This window comes from Rhipicephalus microplus, chromosome 4, assembly GCF_043290135.1.
Source record: "Rhipicephalus microplus isolate Deutch F79 chromosome 4, USDA_Rmic, whole genome shotgun sequence".
Lineage (NCBI taxonomy): Eukaryota > Metazoa > Arthropoda > Arachnida > Ixodida > Ixodidae > Rhipicephalus > Rhipicephalus microplus.
This window is the reverse complement of record NC_134703.1, coordinates 151170062-151187141: the sequence shown is the minus strand read 5'-3', so window position 1 is coordinate 151187141 and position 17080 is coordinate 151170062. Positions and strand designations below refer to the sequence as shown.

At 43.0% G+C, this 17080-nt stretch overlaps 1 protein-coding gene across 2 annotated transcripts in view; it reads left to right on the top strand.

Annotated features, from left to right (window-relative positions):
* The first annotated feature begins 882 nt into the window (after nt 1-882).
* The window catches only part of LOC119172409 (hormone-sensitive lipase), a 33686-nt gene continuing 17488 nt past the window's right edge, over nt 883-17080 (top strand). The window contains exons 1-5 of one of the 2 annotated variants that reach the window (XM_037423491.2): nt 889-1683; nt 3732-3968; nt 4814-4999; nt 6775-6891; nt 12202-12346. In XM_037423491.2, coding sequence (XP_037279388.2) covers nt 1078-1683; nt 3732-3968; nt 4814-4999; nt 6775-6891; nt 12202-12346 — 1291 coding nt within the window. In that variant the 5' untranslated portion in view covers nt 889-1077. Of the gene's footprint in view, nt 1684-3731; nt 3969-4813; nt 5000-6774; nt 6892-12201; nt 12347-17080 lie in introns of both variants that reach the window. The other variant, XM_075893749.1, reaches the window with a different exon arrangement.

Here is a 17080-nt window from a genome sequence, read left to right as displayed (position 1 = left end):
ACGTACAAATACAAATGCATGCACGAACATACAATACGATTGGAAAATATTTCTGGCTATGCTTCTACTCTAGACACTTCGTGTTAGGGTCGCTATGCTATTGCTTCACCAATGTTGGGGCAACGATCACTTTACCCTTTCATTATCGCCATATGGTCCAAGGGGCTGCTTCATTATGATGTAGCGACCTTCACATAGGGTTTTGCCTGGTTTGTGTGATGGAACAAATTATCGCCAGATATGCTGCAGCACCATGTAGCTGACCTCCTGCATCATTTTTCACATCACTTCAGGTGGACTCCACTTCTTCAACTCTTCCAATAAATGTTCTGAAATCTCCGCACCATGTTATGTGCATAGGGACAGTGTAAAACATTAAATAAAAGCAGTAGCATTTCGGGTCAAGTTACATATTGCTCTAGAACAGCAGTTATGCATGTTATATGTATGTGTCATGTGTGTAGTCGACTTGTGACAATACATCTTATTCCCTGCTGCAAACCTTTTTTCAAGTTTCGTATCATTTGCCTGTAGTTGTACATATATATAGCAATCAATTGTCGTTTGTTTAATTGTCATCATTAAGTAAGTGTCCCTGTCTTACAAACATTAAGTGTAAGAAAGATGTATGTCTAAGGGTGACCAAGTTTGTACCACGCTTGTGTTCAAATCGCGCTCACTTTAGCTGTTCTTATATATACTATTTTGGATGCTTGATAGACCCAAAGCTTTAGACAGCTAGGCTGTCACTGCAAATCACGGTTGAGCTGTAAGCGTGGAGTCACTGTAAGCGTGGGCGGCGAAATAGGCTCTCTCTACTTTTTTTTCCCTCCCACATCTCATCAACGCGGGCTATTTCTGCTCGAGATCGATGCGCTCGGGAAATTAGTTTCGCAAATTGCCGTAAGGTTGAGCGCACCGCGCTCCTCATCCTTGCCTGTTTCTCTCGCCCTATCTTGTATCCCTCGTCCTTACCCTCTACGCTTCTCACGTTTTCTTGCGATACGCTTCATTCTCCCCTCGCGGTCGGAGGAAACAGGATTTTCGAGGTGCGCGCAACTCGGTCATGTCAAGCAAATGTTGTGCTGCGGCAGCGATTCGGAAAACCTTGAGGACTGCCGGCCCGACGCGGCCTCGGCCAGCTGCAGTCTGGTGAACATGTCGCGCATTGGGAGGCCACGCTCGGGACTGTACGAAATGCTGACGACGATGGTCCGCGCCAACGTCGAGTACTTCAGAGAAGTGCAGACGGAGACGGGAAGTAAGATACTCGCGCACCTAAACTCGATGCATGAACTACTGCCTACGGTCGAAGCCTCGGCCAACAGAATCATCAGCTCTGCGCACCTGTTTGACTTCGACTCGGAAACTCCCGCGAACGGCTTTCGAAGCATCGTTTCGGTCACAGATAGGTTCGTCCCTTTGGCTGCAAAACTGTGCAGGGCGCTGCAAATGAAGCGCGGTTCGCCGTTTTTCCGAGGCGAGAGTTTCGCTAAAGAATTGGGTGACCACGTCGGCGTCTTGCGCGGCCTGAAATCTGCCTTGTCCATACTGGAACAGATGATGGAGCACACGGATAAGGGGAGCCTGTTCGTGGACGAAAACATGAAGTTCAACGACTTGTTCAAGGAGTTTGACAACTTCGAGCCCACGAGCTTCTACGGGCGCTGCATGGGATTTTATGTGAGTGATGCACGTAAACTATCCTCTGCAAGTCTCATAAGAAGTTACTGCTCGTTGGGCGCATAGATTTGATACTGTGCAACTTGCCGTCGCGCGGGTACTTTCTACCGCGATTGAGCCCCACACGGGATCGAACTGCTCGACCGCGATTGGCTCCTTCCGGTACCTTGCGTGAATAAGCCAATCACGATCAAGAAACTATTTTGCACCGATGCCGCCGTATGTCAAGTCGTACTTAACGAATTGGCCGCTCGAAAGCAGTTCATTCATAGCGCAACTTTGTGGTGACAGCGCAGCAGTTTCTATTTCATTTGCTTTCTCTGTGTGCGCGTACAGTTACATGGCGAGGTACGCGCCACACAGGCACATATAATTGCATCCGTTAGCGACTGCGTAATTATTCATGTACTAATGTGGGCAGCTTGTAGTTTTCATTCGTCATCCTTGAATGGAAACTGACTATTAGTGGCTGGAAGTGCAGCAAAATATCTGTGCGTATGTCTATGAAGTAATGGACGTGCGGCTGTAGTGCATGTGTCACAGAGATAAAAGTGAATTTTAATGTAGTGTGCATCCCAATTAAAATTATCTGTAGTGGACACATTTTGAAAGCACACAAACACACAAAAAGGTGTGTCAATTGTAGGGACTTGCATCATTGCTATGCTTAAGCAGAGTTTTCCTTAAGTGACTTTCCTTTTTCCTCGTGTCCGTTGTTTATGCAAGATAAAATGTATAGGTACAAGCTGAATGATGAATGGCTGCTCATTGTAATTGTTTGTGCAGTGATCGTATAGTCAGCTGTATCATCTGCTGTGTGTATGCATGATAAAATTCATCCTGTGTTCTCTGAGCATGCACCATTACTGCATATCTGCGGGCATTGTCTTTACAATGTCATTGGCTATCGGATATTTCGATTTACTGCAAGAGAGGTACATTTTCAGAGGATGTATGCATGCCATACATCTTTGTTTCCGTGAGCTCTTGAGAGCATGGGGGTATTTCATTTCTGCCTTCAATCTATCATCGTCAGCTATGTCATGTCTTTTGTGTGCATGCATGAGTGTTGTGAGGGGTCACTGCCTTGTACTGCAAAATGCTGAGCGAGTGCCCCGCCCCCGTTACGTTGAAGGATAATCCAGCCAGATTTGCGAGGCGGGCACTTGCTCGGTCCCAGACTGGTCATTGGCACTTATTTCAGATCTCCCAAAAAAGGTATGGGGGGGGGGGGGGGGCGATGCTGGTTTGACATTTTACGGTATGTTTGGCATGATGTACAGTCGCGTTCAATACGAGTTGCAACACGTTGGATTTGGTTACAGTTACTACAAGCCTGAAAAATCCCACCAACAAACGTTAGATTGGTTCAGAAAATACCGCTGAGGTAGTTTTATTTACCAACTTTTTTTATGTAGGTGCCCATATGTAGTGTTGGAACCATTTTGAGCCCAGACTGGGTGTTGCAACTCGTATTGAGCGCGACTGTGCCATGCGTTTTACTAATGAAGTTGCCAATGTGGTAATACAGTGGCCAACATCAGAGAGAACGCTTATACATTTTGCGGAGGCTTTGAAGCTGTCAAAACTCGCATTATAATAGTTTTGGCACTCTAGCCCAGTACAGCTTTAGAAGTCTGCGTTATTTCCTCCTCAAAGGGGACGCACACATTTCTGCACCAATGGGAACACACCGCAGGCAGACGGACAGTTTTGAAAACAACGGCTAAGCTCATATATACTTTCGATAATAACTTAATTGGCAGGGGGCTGCAAAAGATACACAAGCTACACCAGCACCTAAGCTGCACCAGTGCTCCCCCCCTTTCCACCGCGGTGCAACATGGCTTTGCACCCTCCAAGACAAAATTCTGCTGGTGCGCACACTCCGTTGTAGCAAAAAAAAATGGTTTGGAACTAGGAATTTGCTTTTTTCGACGTAATGACCATCATTGTGAGTCACCTTGTCATTCACTTATCCTGTGTGAACCTTACTTACGCAGATGGCAGCATTTGAACTGTTTGATTTCTCTCCCCCCCCCCTTCAGTTTTGTGATGCTATCAGGCGAACGTTACGCAAAGGCCATGCTGTTTTGTCGGCCTATCGGGACCACTATTACCAGACCGGCAGTAACTTTGGAAGTACCTCAACGCTCATCTGGAGGTTCGGAAAATACAGCATAGATACAGAATTGAGGGCCAAGCAGATGGTGGAAATGCGGAAAAATGTCCACATCGATTTTCTCAAATCGATGTGGTCGCTCAATGAACAAGTTCTCCTTAAGGTATGTGTTACTTCATCACTCCTCTAGATCAGCGACACACATTTAAGTCTGTCATCTGTGATAGTTCTATGTAGCAAAATATTGAGTGAGACAAACCCTACTTTGATTATTGATCACAGACTAGAAAACTAAATGTGTTCATGGACTTCTGATGAATCATTGAAACATTAATTATCATCTCTTGATGAGAACTAATTTCTTTTGTATGAATCACTGGAATTCAAGCTTGCAATGTAGATGGTTACTCATAAATAGCATAAAAGATGTGGAGAAAGCACTATACAGTATCCTAAGTAAATTAAACTCTCTTGAATCAGATTGCTGCCCAATGGAACTGCCTCTAATGTGATAGGTTTCGTACTTTAATTCTGCACTCCTGTTTGTCTTTCTGTAAACGGAGTTTTCCTGTTCCTTCATGTTATGTTTAATGAGGGTCTGCTGTATTGGCCTAGTGTATTTATCTGTGCTGTGGGACTAAATGATATACCAATGTGGTAAAACTTCCATTCGTTTTCTGGAATTCACCGTAAAGCTGTGTTCAAATTCTGCAAAACTTTTTAGATCAAAATGTCACCTCTACAGGGACTGTGCAATACCCGAACTCACTCGGTTCTTTTTTGTTGTCTCTGTTATACGAGTGCCATAACTGTGGGTCCCGCAATATGAAGTACAGAAACATTTTTGTCGCTTGTATCACTGAACCTGCACATGTTGGTGGCACAGAATAAACTTTGCGATGCTGTCTGCCTTGTTCGGTGTGCTCTGGCTCGAATATTTTTTCTTGATTGAGGGAATAATGAAGCTTGACCCCATGTGATGCCTGCCTCTGATTTCTGGCTTTTCAGAAAGTGAACAAGTTTATTTCTTCATCACTGCTAGTCTGCTGCGATGTGGTGGTTCCTCTCGAACGTTTGGGCCTGCCAAAAGTCGACGAGCCGTCCACACTTGTAGAGATACCATTTCCTTCATCTCACGGTCTCCCTGCACCCGTACGATGCCGCCTGCTGTCGTCAGCAGTCAGAGATGGAATGGTAAGCTGCTGTTGCTTAATATTCCGTAGCGTAATAAATTGTCAGCCTTGTGTGAAATGCTTTGCAACACATTCATTCCCACTGTGCACAGGGTGTAACCATTTACTCTTTTTACGTGTCATCTCGCTCAGTTGCAACTTACTGCAAATTGTGTGAAGCTTCTTAACGGTATGTAAGTCATTTATTTCGCAGGAAAATGCTTCGTGAGAGTCACTTCTGGTGCTGCGGAGCCAAGCGGAACCAGTTTTACTTTTCAACGTCTTTCTCTTTAAATATGCATACAGAGGCTCTCACAGGCATTGAAAGCTAACGAGTGTAGCGTGTAGATCAAGTGGTGGCAATAGTATCTTCAGAGCATGAAACGGCTCTACAGTGTGAAGTCATTTGAAATTTTAAACATAAGTGTGCATATTATTTTAATTAAAGCTGCCCTTTGAGTGACGCACATGCGCACAGGGACATGCCCTGCATTAATTGCATAAACTTTCATTGCTTAAAATTGCACCCACTGTAGTTGGGGACAGTTTGTTAGCAACCTGCAATGCCGCTACTGGAAATGTGTGCAAATACGAATTAGAACGAAAGGAAAAAGAAAAAAAGAGTTCATATTGGAATCTGACATGCTGCCTTGGCTCTGGCATATGGGAGTACATAGAACACGCACTCGGCTCACGCACACTAGCCAAGGTAAAAGTCTTGCGTGTCTGTCAGCACTATGTGTCCCATCCTAGAAGAGTGGTAGCTGGAAGTTAAAGGGGCTCTGCTACACTTTTTGAGCATGGTCAGGAAACACTGCCAATCGGTAGTGGATGTTCCCGAGAACACGTGAGCCAAATATTATAGTGCAGGACGTGACCTGGAATTCACAATAAGTTATCAAACTCAGCTAAAGATTGCTTTCTCTTCTCTCAACAAATGACAGAAGAAGCTCATAAATGACTTGTAGAAGACCTTCTACTCGTCATTGGCTATTGGCTAACTTGAACATAGCGCACTCTGTGGGAGGCCGCGACTTGTCCATGCATGCGTGCGCTATCACACTGAAAAAGGCGCTTATTCGGAAAAAAAAGGAAAATATGCTCAAAGTCACAAAGCACGCGTCACGTATTTTTTGCCCATGCCATCCCTTCGTGCTTAGCTTCTAGTGCTTTCATTGGGACGAGAAAAGAGCGAGTGCGATTGCAGCATGCAACAAATCTTCGTAACTCTGCGCGTAATGGACGGATTCTTAAAATTTTTGCGGCGTTCAATTCGTGACGCAATAAGCTCTTTTAGTGAATCTGTTCCATGGTTACTTGAAAAAGTATTTCATAGCCCCTTTAAATGTCTTTATATAACTCTTCTGATGAAATTGATTTGGAAGATTGTATAACTAAAGCGTTTTCTGGGCAGTGCTTTACAGCCGAAATGCAACCATAATTGTTATAAAGAAGCCAAAGTGTAATCAAGAAGCGTAACCCAAATTTGGGGTTGTCGCTGCTTAGGGGCTGTATAAGAATACCTTATTGTAGTTAATTGTGAACCTAACTATTCATTTTTTTTCACAGACTCCTAGCTTTTGAAAAGAGACATAAGCATACAAGAAGGTGGTGCTATTTAATCCAAAATTGCAATGGCAGGCTTCTAATATTCGTTGAATTTAAAGGGTTTCTGGTTCAAGTGCATAAAAGAGCTTTTATTCATAGTCTCTTTTTGCTTAGAACAGTACACAGTGCTTGCTAGGTTCAAGTTGAAGGTTATTCTCACAACTTGATTTCTTTCTCTCTTGCGTTCAGCAATCACTGTTGCCGAGCAACCTGGTCAACTCATCTGACGTCCTGCCACCTTCCCATGGTCTCATATTGCACTTTCATGGGGGTGGATTCATTGCGCAGTCTGCAGAGTCGCACGAGGTGTGTACGGAGAAGAAAGGAGCTCCAGTGGGGAATTATCCACTGTGGTCGATTGGTTGCTAAGACGTGACGTTGCATTGCTGAGCATGAGGGTGTGGTGCGATCCTCGAGTGCGATTCTCGATGTGTCCACCATCTGGACCATAGAGTTTCATACAATAATACCTAGAAGTGAATCTGGTGCTAGTGTCTACGCGGGCTGCTTCAGCAGTGCTTGTATTCCCATGGAAATTATGGGAAGTACAGGCTTCGGATCTGCTTCGGATGTATTACGTTCTTGAGATTCGCGGTGCTTCTTTTCCGAGTGTAGAACAAAGTGATATGAAGTTATATTTAATTGAAACTTGCTTCAATTAGTTGTACGCAAACTTTATTGCAAAAGTTTTTTGTGACCAGACGGCAGAAGTGAAACCTGGGCAAATTCAACCGTCAGGGTATTCATCGCTCTTCCGTTGCGTTCCAGATTTGGCATAAAGATTTAATGAATTATTTTTAGCACTTGAAAACAAACCTGCTTGTTTTTTTTTTGAGAGTATATGTTATCTATTTATGGGAATAACAGTACAGTATTAAGTGAGAAACATTTATCCTTTCGTCCCCTGCAATGCTAGGTGCGTCTGATCCAGCGGTCCCAGTGGTCTATCCCCAACGCACCTCTGGTTTTGTTGTGAAGGCGAGTCAGCGGACTGTGACGGTGTGTCTACTTAGCTTCGTCATAGCTTTGCAGGTGATTTAAAACAAGTTTAGGCAAGAAGTGCTCGTGAAAAACAATAACTGAGGGCAATATTCTGCTCACTTAGAAAGAAGGGCAGCGCAAAAACACGGGGAAAAGAAGGACAGTAGGGACAAAGTACATTTCAATGTTCAGCACTGGCATGAGATGCTACATCTATGCGCAGCAGTGAGTGGATGATGCTTCGTTTAAACTGTCAAATACAACTCGTAATGCTTCCACGTCGCAGCACATTAGGAGATCTAGTGGTCGTCAACCTCTTTGAACAACACAGGCACTGCTTCAGCCTTTTTCACCGCACTCCACTATTCGGGCTACACGACAACGAAACTGATAGTGTAGAAAAAAAGTTTTTAGACAGCTCGCTAGCTAACTCTATCCAATCTGCAGCCTGTACTTCCCATTATTCCCATGGAGGTGCACAATCGCAGCGCCAGATTTCTCTCTAGGTATTATATGAAAATCTATGATCTGGACAGTCCACTTCAGCCTTCACTGATATGCTGGATCTTGGTGAGCAGCACGCCCCCCGTTTCCAGTCCTTCTTTTGCAACGTCACTTTAATGTCGCAAAGCTTTCACAACTCTCGACACAAGTGAGACGGATGGAGTGCATTTCACTGCAACGAATGCTGCCCCCAGAGATCCGCTCTGGGACACACATCTTGGAGGCTGCGTATGAACTATAATCACGTTAACCCTCGAATTAGGTTTAACGCGGCCGTCCATCTAACATACCTGGATAATCGGCACCAATTTGGTGTAAACCAACCTGGGTGTTTGTTTAACTTTGTTAAGTTTGTTTAGGTGTCCTGTTGATATGTCGGCTACGTAGCGATATTTCGTCCACTTTTTAAGCTGTGAATGTGCTGGGGCGGTTCGGTGTGTTGATGTGGTAAAAAGTGTGATGACATCAAGTCTCGCCGCTTTTTAAAATAACTACCTAAACGCACTGCGCCTGAGTTGACATGTTCACTAGGTGGACCCATCGAACATCGCTCTCCAGGTGGCTGCATCTCAAAGCATTGGTTCAAGGGTGATGCGCTTATAAATTTAAGTATGTGCTGAGGAACCTCGAGAAGACAAAATTACTCATTAAAATTACTCCAGGGCCACAAAATAAGTTGAACCTTTTAATAAGAGGGGCTGATTGAGAGACAATGGCACATAAGGGACACCTGTGGGCCTATGCAGAACTTGAGAATTACAACAAAATGAGAAAGTGCTACCCTGCTTATGAGAGTATCCTCATGTTAGGGATTAAAATTGCTCCCCCTTGCACGTCTCTTGTGAAGGGATTCAACTGTACAGCATGTTTCGTAATTCTATTGTGGCTATTGTACAAAAAAAAGGACAGAACTCAATTAAAACTTTTTTTTCCAGCAGGAATTGTGTTTATTTGTTGCATACTTGACATGAACTATCAAAGCAGGATGTCTGTCAAAAAGGGCAGTTACGAAAGAATAGAGGAATTTTGGAGTGAAACGTTCTTAGAAAAGAAAACAAAAAAATGCAGCATTCAGACTGCTTAATTATCATGCATGCTGCAACTAGATGTTTTTGCTATATGTTTTCTGTCTAAATTAATGCCGTATTCACTCAATTATAACGCGACCACGGTTGTAATGCGAGGGGCGACTTTCATGAAGGAAAAATAAAAAACTCTTGTGTTCATCATTGTACTTTTTAGGCTACTTGAATTTAGCTATTCGAAAGGAATGTGAGAGTTGACTTCAGATAGCAAAAAGCAGGGCAAAATGTGCATTACATTCAAGTAAATATAGTGTTTCAAAGCATTTTAAAATTATATTCACTTTGTAAATGTTTTATTTCTTTTTAAATAGTTCGTTTATGTAGTTTTTCTAATTATCTATTGTCACAGGGCGAGCTCTGCTAGGCTTGGAGAAATGCGTGGCTTCATTGCCTGATATGACAGGTTGCTCAACAGCCCATATTACATGGACATCATGCAAAGACATTGTCATAACCTTCTGCCATCTTTTATATTTGTGACCGCTTGTTTGAAACAGTTGTTCAAAAGCTCAGCTCTTCGTGATGAATAAAATCGATAATGTATGTTATAATTACTATAGGCTGCAACTCCATGAATTGTAATGTTTGCACATAGAAAGATTGGCTGTGAAGAACATTGAGTTGTAAGATAAATACTGGTGATCACATTTCTGCATGTTTAAAGTTATTTACTTGTGTTAGTATTTTTCTTTTGTCTTCTGTTAGATCTACCTTGCTTTTCAGCCAGATCTCGTATTAGGAAGGTTCTCAAACTGGGTTTCACAGAATCTAGGAATTCCGTGAAAGACATCTTAAGATTCCATGCGTGTCCAGAATAAATGCAACCTGTTCCTATTTCACCTTCATTAGAACTTATTAATTTGGATAAGCGAATTTGCATTGCATTTCTCACCTAATGAAGCTATCACACACTGCAATCGCACATCAGATGTTTGCTGGTAGCGAGAGGCCTATGTGGTCACTATTTTCACGATCAAGATCATTCTCAGCCTGTACACTGCACGGTGGATGCCCCTCCCTGTGATCACCAGTTTACCCTGTCCTGTGCAAGCTGATTCTATTTTATCCCTGCGAAATTCTTAATTTCTACGCATTACATGACGAGCTCAGGTCTATTTTTTTTTCTCTTGATGTCTTGATGTTATTCCTGTCATTTCCCGTTCCATTGCACACTGCACCATTAGGATCAGGAATGGGATGTTGTACGTAGCATGATTTTCAGCTTTTGCTCTAGTTGTTTCGTTATTCTCTATGTCCCAGCCCCATACATCAAAACTGGCAGTACGAAGTGGTTGTATACTTTTAGCTGTAATGATAGTGGCATATTTGCCGACATTATTTGAGAGTGCCGGCCGTGTTTGCTCCAGCCCATTCTATTTGTTCCGTGAATGCCTTTCTTGTGACTAGGTTCTCCCGTGAGTTGTTGTCCTAGGTATAATATTCTTGTGCTATACACTTCAGTGTATGGTTTTCGATCTTAATTTCTTTGTTTTGCTAGGATATTCAGCACCGTCTTTGCCTTCGGCTCATGTTGAGGCTTACCTTAGCTGATCAAGGCCCGTGCAGGAACCACTGGTTGGGTTTTATTGAGGTTTCACACATTTAATAAACTGCAATGAAATTTTTCACAAATATAGATAAATTTTTTCAGAAGTTACGATTCTGTACTTCAGAAAGTACACTGGGCCATTGACATCGCAACGGGAAGCTGGTCTGATGCAAATATTGAGCGTACGCTAGGCCCTTGCCAAATTAATACCAAAATTATTTTGGCCCATCTAACTTATTGAAGCACCAGTGCTTTATGGAAAGTGTTACTTCACACTTCTCACAACACCATGTCGATGTATTGGGGCAGACCTCAATTGTGTTCCAAGCTTCTTATGAAAATGACCGTATGGATAGGGGGTAACAGAAAGCACAATGGACTCTGACGATCTTTTGATACTTCTTCTGGGTACAACAAGGCTCAGTCACTGTCTTGCTATTGTGTGACAAAAGGACAATACTCAGCACGCAGAGGGCTTGCTGAACGCTTCGGAGCAGTAGCAGTCATTTTTTGTATTGTCTGTGGCCATTTTGATCGTTTGGGTAAATAAGGGCTCTCAACATTTTTTCTCTGGGATAAAAATTCTGTACTTATTCGCAGCTTGATCATAGAGCTCAGACGTTTCTGTGCCATTCTTAGAGCTGCTGAAGAGGGTTGGCAGTGGCACTGCGTTTTCTTTTTTGAGTGAACGACCACTTGTTATATAGCGACCACACTATGTCGTTGTTCATCAGTGTGGTGACGGTGATTTTGCCATTGGCGTTTTTGAAACAAAACTTGATTCCTGAATCAAAACAGAAACAATATTCTTCTCCTTCCATGCTTTGCCTAGTGTTTGACCTCCAACTTCAATAACTGCTTCGGGGATCAATCTTGCTACTGTTTTGTTCATTCCTTTGATGTCAGCATTATCATCATTTCTTAAAGCTGCGCATTTGTTTTCGATTGTAATCTTAAAAGCTTCTGATTTTATTCTTGCTGCATTGAGGTTGGGTTGTCTTTTCATAGCTAATCTAGTTTGAGATCTCAAATTGCGCGCTATTTTTACCCTTACTAACCTGTGGTCACTGCATATCCCCACATAGCAGTAGTAGCTCAAAAGGTTCGTCGTCTAGTACGCGCCATGAAACATTTACTATTCACGGACGCGTGGTCACGAAACGGGGTTGGGGAAATCGCAAGTGTATGTATTACCAGAAGTTCTGCGTCAACGTTCATCACCGTCAATATGAAAAAAAAAAAAAGAGAGAGAGAGAGAACAGCTCCTCCTCTCTGCTTTCAGTTGTGTTTAAATCAAGAAAAAGTTAGGGGTTGCGAGGCTATCTGGAAGAGCTGTTGGGGTTTTCCTAGACTGTAAAGTTTGAGAACCCCTGTCGTAGCAGATAGTGTTGTCAATTGTGTGTTGGTGATGTTGGTCGTAGATAGTGGACATATTACTCGGTTTGCCACAGACTTTATGCACATGGCATTCGCTCTCTTGTTTTTCAACTTTTCCAGATCTACTTAAAGGACTGGGCCCGCCTGGTGAATGTACCGATTCTCTCTGTGGACTATTCCTTATCGCCAGAGAGTCCTTACCCGCGGGCATTGGAAGAAGTGACCTTCGTGTATGGTTGGGTCCTCAACAACTGCCACAAGCTAGGTACTCTCACCTTTTGAGTTGGTGAATGAAAAGAAGGGGTACCAAAGGGAACCCAGTTTTACTCAGTCATAATCGTACAAACAAAACAAACATAGGGGCATTTACAGTAGACTCTCATTAAACGGAAACTGAAGGGACCACGAAAATATGTTTCATTTAACGGGAGCTTCGTTTGCTGAGGGATGAACAAGGCAGTAAAAGAGAAGTTGTTCCATCGAAGCAGCTGCTACATTTAAGACATTTTGGTTTATTGGGGGCCTACTGTGTCAGTATTGGCTAATAATGCGAGTGTAGAAATGACAAGGCAAATAGAAATGAACATGGACGTTCAAAAAAAAAAAAAGTCTCTGGTGAGAGCTAAATCTCCCAAAGATAACCATGAGTATCCTCTGCAGATTTAGCTCTCTGTTTCCAAAACATTTGAGGTAACGTTGCATTTATTACAAACATGGCAACATGTATCAGTTAACAAATCTTTGTGGAACTGCTGAAGAAGCAGCAAGTTTCACATTGCCTGCGTGCTTATAGGATAGTTGCATGCATGTGTTTTACTGTGGGCGCTTCTGTTAAGCTTTTTACTTAGAGGGAAAACTGCCTTTGCATTTACGATTGTGCTCTAGAAAAGGGCCAGCGTGCAGTCTGCGGCAGTTATGATACCACAGTGTCTGTGGCTGATTGTGCAGTACCTATTGTGTATTGATAAAGAAGTCGTAATCAGGTAAGTTTGTGAACGTAGTATGCCTGGCTTTTACAGGGCAAGATGTCGTTGAGGAGCTCCATTGTCATGGTCTGCTGATAAGACGGGCGATAGCTCGGCAATGACAAGTAGGACGTTGCTCTCAGCAGGTTCAGTGGAAAAAAATATGGGTCAGGGTCATATAGTGAGTGCTATGTTAAAATGCTACTTGTATTTGCTGGTTTGTGTTTTGTCTCACGAAACCTATTCACAAGATTTTAGAGGCTGAACATTTGCAATGAAGGGGCACGCATTGTAAATTTGGGAGTAGTTTCTCCAACAGTATAGAAATGACTGTTGCAAATGTACATTTAATGGTTGAAGTAATAATCAAGGAGAGAAAGCGGAAATAAAAAAAATTCGGCAGATCCCACGTACCTGGGAATCGACATTATTTGAAGCATGCGGAGGGAAAGTGACCGTGTTGCAATTTTTATTTAGTTACATGTCATGAAATTACGCTAAATATTTAAAAGTACAGATGTTGCATGCACAGACATATGTTGAAGAGTTGCAGATGTTTATGTAACCAGTTGTTTGCACTTGCGCAATGATGCCAAGTGGAACGTGCGTATTAGCAACACTATAAGCTGATATGAAGCGCTGATGCCCGCTAGGAAGCTGGCTCTGCACACTGCTACCTAAATCAGCTTCAGTGTATGGCAACTAACCACAATTAACATTAACCCGACGTAACAGCTGTATCAAAGGAGTACATATGTAATGTTTATAAAATTGGGTAGGCAGCACTGCAACCACTATTGATGTTTCAGAAAGATTAGCATATATTTGAAATGTAGTTCCGACAACTGGCATACCTCTGTGGTAAAATGCTTCATTGCCACGCAGAATGCGGGTTCGATTCCAGCGGGGACCTGGGCATTTATTCTTTGCATTCGTCGGGTCGACACTACCGATGTCGGGTATTTATTAACGCTCCCGCGTTAAAATTGCCCATGTGTGTTTTCAATCCTAGGTAGATACTAGGTGTCAATCACCTGTGGCACATACCCGCATACCAGCGGCACATACCCGCCTGTGAGTATGCGGCACTGTCTGGCGGGAAGTATTTTATGATGCATGCGATGGGATTGTGACATTATTCATGTCTTGACCAGCTCGTCATATTTGTCAAACTATCTTACTTTCCCATGCTAATTTTGGTTCCTGCCAAGTAAAGAGGTGACCATGAGAGCACCCAAACGTAAGCGGCTAGACAGATAGATACACTCTTAGTCGCCGAAGTTCACTGAGAACTGTTTTGCATTTAAAAATTTTGTGCAGTCCGTATTTACAGAGATTATTTGGTTCAAAAGCACCTATAGTGTGTATTTTAATGAGGCTTTTTTTTTCTGTGTATACGACCAGGAAGCCTTGTGATATGTCTACTACTGGCTGTTTTTGTTTCCATTAACCCATTTCAGCCTCTGTAAATTATCCTATTGTTACTGCTTTGGAATGAGGTGTTATTAGTTCTGTTCTTGACTATGATTTTGTAAACTTGACATGAACTGTTTATTTGTATATCAGAAATTTGAATTGGCGAAGTTTGAGTAGGACACAAGAAACATGAAATTTTATCTGAAGAGATGTGCAAGAGGAATAGTTCCGCATAAAGTGCATGTCGTTGTCGTGTTTTGTGACTATGCCGGCTTCATCAAACACTTATTGGTATTTAAGAAAGTTTTTACAATGAAGCCATCGTTTTGCTTATACAGTGGACTTTTCTTAAACGAAACTCGAAGGAACAAGAAAATTTGTTCCATTTATGAAAAGTTTTATTTAAACAAAGCTTACAAAATGAATGAATTATGACTTTATTTCAAAAGCGCCAACTGTCGCTGACTGAACAAAAATATTTTGAAGTATACACACTTTATAGTGATTAGAAAGAGAAATGTTGCTAATATTGCTGACTCAGAAAAAAAGAGGTGATAACAACTTGCTCGGCCTTGTTCAACTACTTTCTCACATAGTAGGAGTGCATTGCTGAAAGGCTGGGCAGGAACTCTGTGCGACCATTGTGTTCAACGTAGCGCTGCAACAGGATGACAGCATCTCTTGCTGCACTGTCAGCCACTGAAATGAACTCAAGATCACACACCATCTCATCACTGCCTGAGTACAGGTCCTCATCAATTTCAGCTATAGGTTTCTCAAGGCTGTCCTCAAGTTCACGACGAGACGTCGATTGCTGCTCAGCGTGCGTGGACATGTGCAATCGCTGGATTGGCTAGGCTAGGCTAGGCTAGGCTAACTTTGGCATTTGTTTTTTGGTTGCTAAACTGCCGTGGCCGCTTCTGTTGTTCCTGGATTCCATTTAACCGATGTAAGAGAAAAAAAAGTGTTCCGATTACCCGAAACTCTTTATCTATAAGCATATAGGAGACCAACCAAATGCGCCTGGATGGTTTCGTTTTTGCGGCTTTTCTGTTTAACTGAGTTTCATTTAATGGGAGTCCACTGTATAATGCATTACAGTCAAACCCACTTATAACGATCCTAGATATAACAATCTATCGGTTACAATGACCATATTTCAGTGCATTTATGATCTTCCTAAGCTGCCCATTCAAACTTTGCCCACATATAGCGAACATTTTTCAATGCCTCCTACTTTTAAAACGAAAAGTTCTGACATGGTCATGGTAAAAGTATGATGCATATGAAGTGAAAAAAAAAAAAAGTTAGATCAGGCGTTTCAAAGCATGTGAGAGGCACATGCTTGCATGTGCCCCATTGCATTTTACTTGCTGCAAAGAAATACCAGGCTGTGGTGAGCTCTGTCCGCAGATCTCGGACGATGCAAGCGAGGTCAGTCACTTTTTAGGTATTTATTGAATGAATGACAGTGAAGATAAAAAGAAAAAGGACGCAGCATGGACACTTGCGGTCAGCCTTTGCACGGTAAACTTTTCCGATGCTGTTCTCTGCATCTACGGCTGCCAACGATTAACCAAACTGCTATTGAGTGCAAAAAAAATTACGGCATATTCACGGGGTGAATGATGATGAATGGGCGAAGCTCCGGAGGGATTCATCGGTAAACTGTGAATCTTCCGTGTAATTCGCCCAGTCGATCATCATGTAAAGACGTGAGAAACGCTGTGTGTGTATATACACAAATCAACTTTTATTTGTTCTTAGACGATGGATGGCTTGCGATGTCCCTTGCCTCGCGCGCTCGCACATCGGGATTCTGTCTGCGAGCGCGCGCTGCTGCCGCCTTGCGCTCTCTCCGCTGTGCAGCCTTATCCATCCGGCGACTCCGAGCGCGCGCCAACAGCGAACGGATTTTATTACAACGCTCCCCCTAGCGTACGTCGCCGCACTAAATCGAACGATTGCCTTCAACCAATGACACGCGCCATATGTGACATCATTCCTATTTTATAAGATCTCGTGTCTTTCATCAACTACAAGTACCGCTTTCTAGTTTATAACATCTTGCATCTTTTCATCATCAGCTACAGGTACCACCATCTAGTAAACACTACAAGAACTAAACGAGAGGTGGCTACATACAGGAGACGGTACCGCCATCTAGTGAACACTGCAAGAACTAAACTAGAGGTGGCTACATACAGGCTACAGGGGACGCACAGCCCACGCCCCAAGGAGCTTCGCCCCTAAAAGCCGTAAATGCAAGAAGAGATTACCTTTTGTCGCGTAAAAGTTCACGGCGACGCTCAACTCGCTGACGCCACTATGTGCCACAAAAGATCTCCCGCCATTCGGTAACGGCAGAGAATGGCTGATGAATGATTTTCGTTACGTCGATGGCTATTGTATATGTTTTAAATTGTTTGCTGCTGTAGCCTCATCATCATCGCGATGCATCATCATCATTCACCGACTACCGCGCCGTGCTTTTTGCGCAGCTCATGCCTAGCTTGAGGCGCAAGCACAGAACTAGTTCATGCGCTTGGCGGTTCGGACACTGGCAGTCGTCGCCGCTCCGCTTGAGCCCTCGGAATAAAGTGGTGACATTGGCAGAG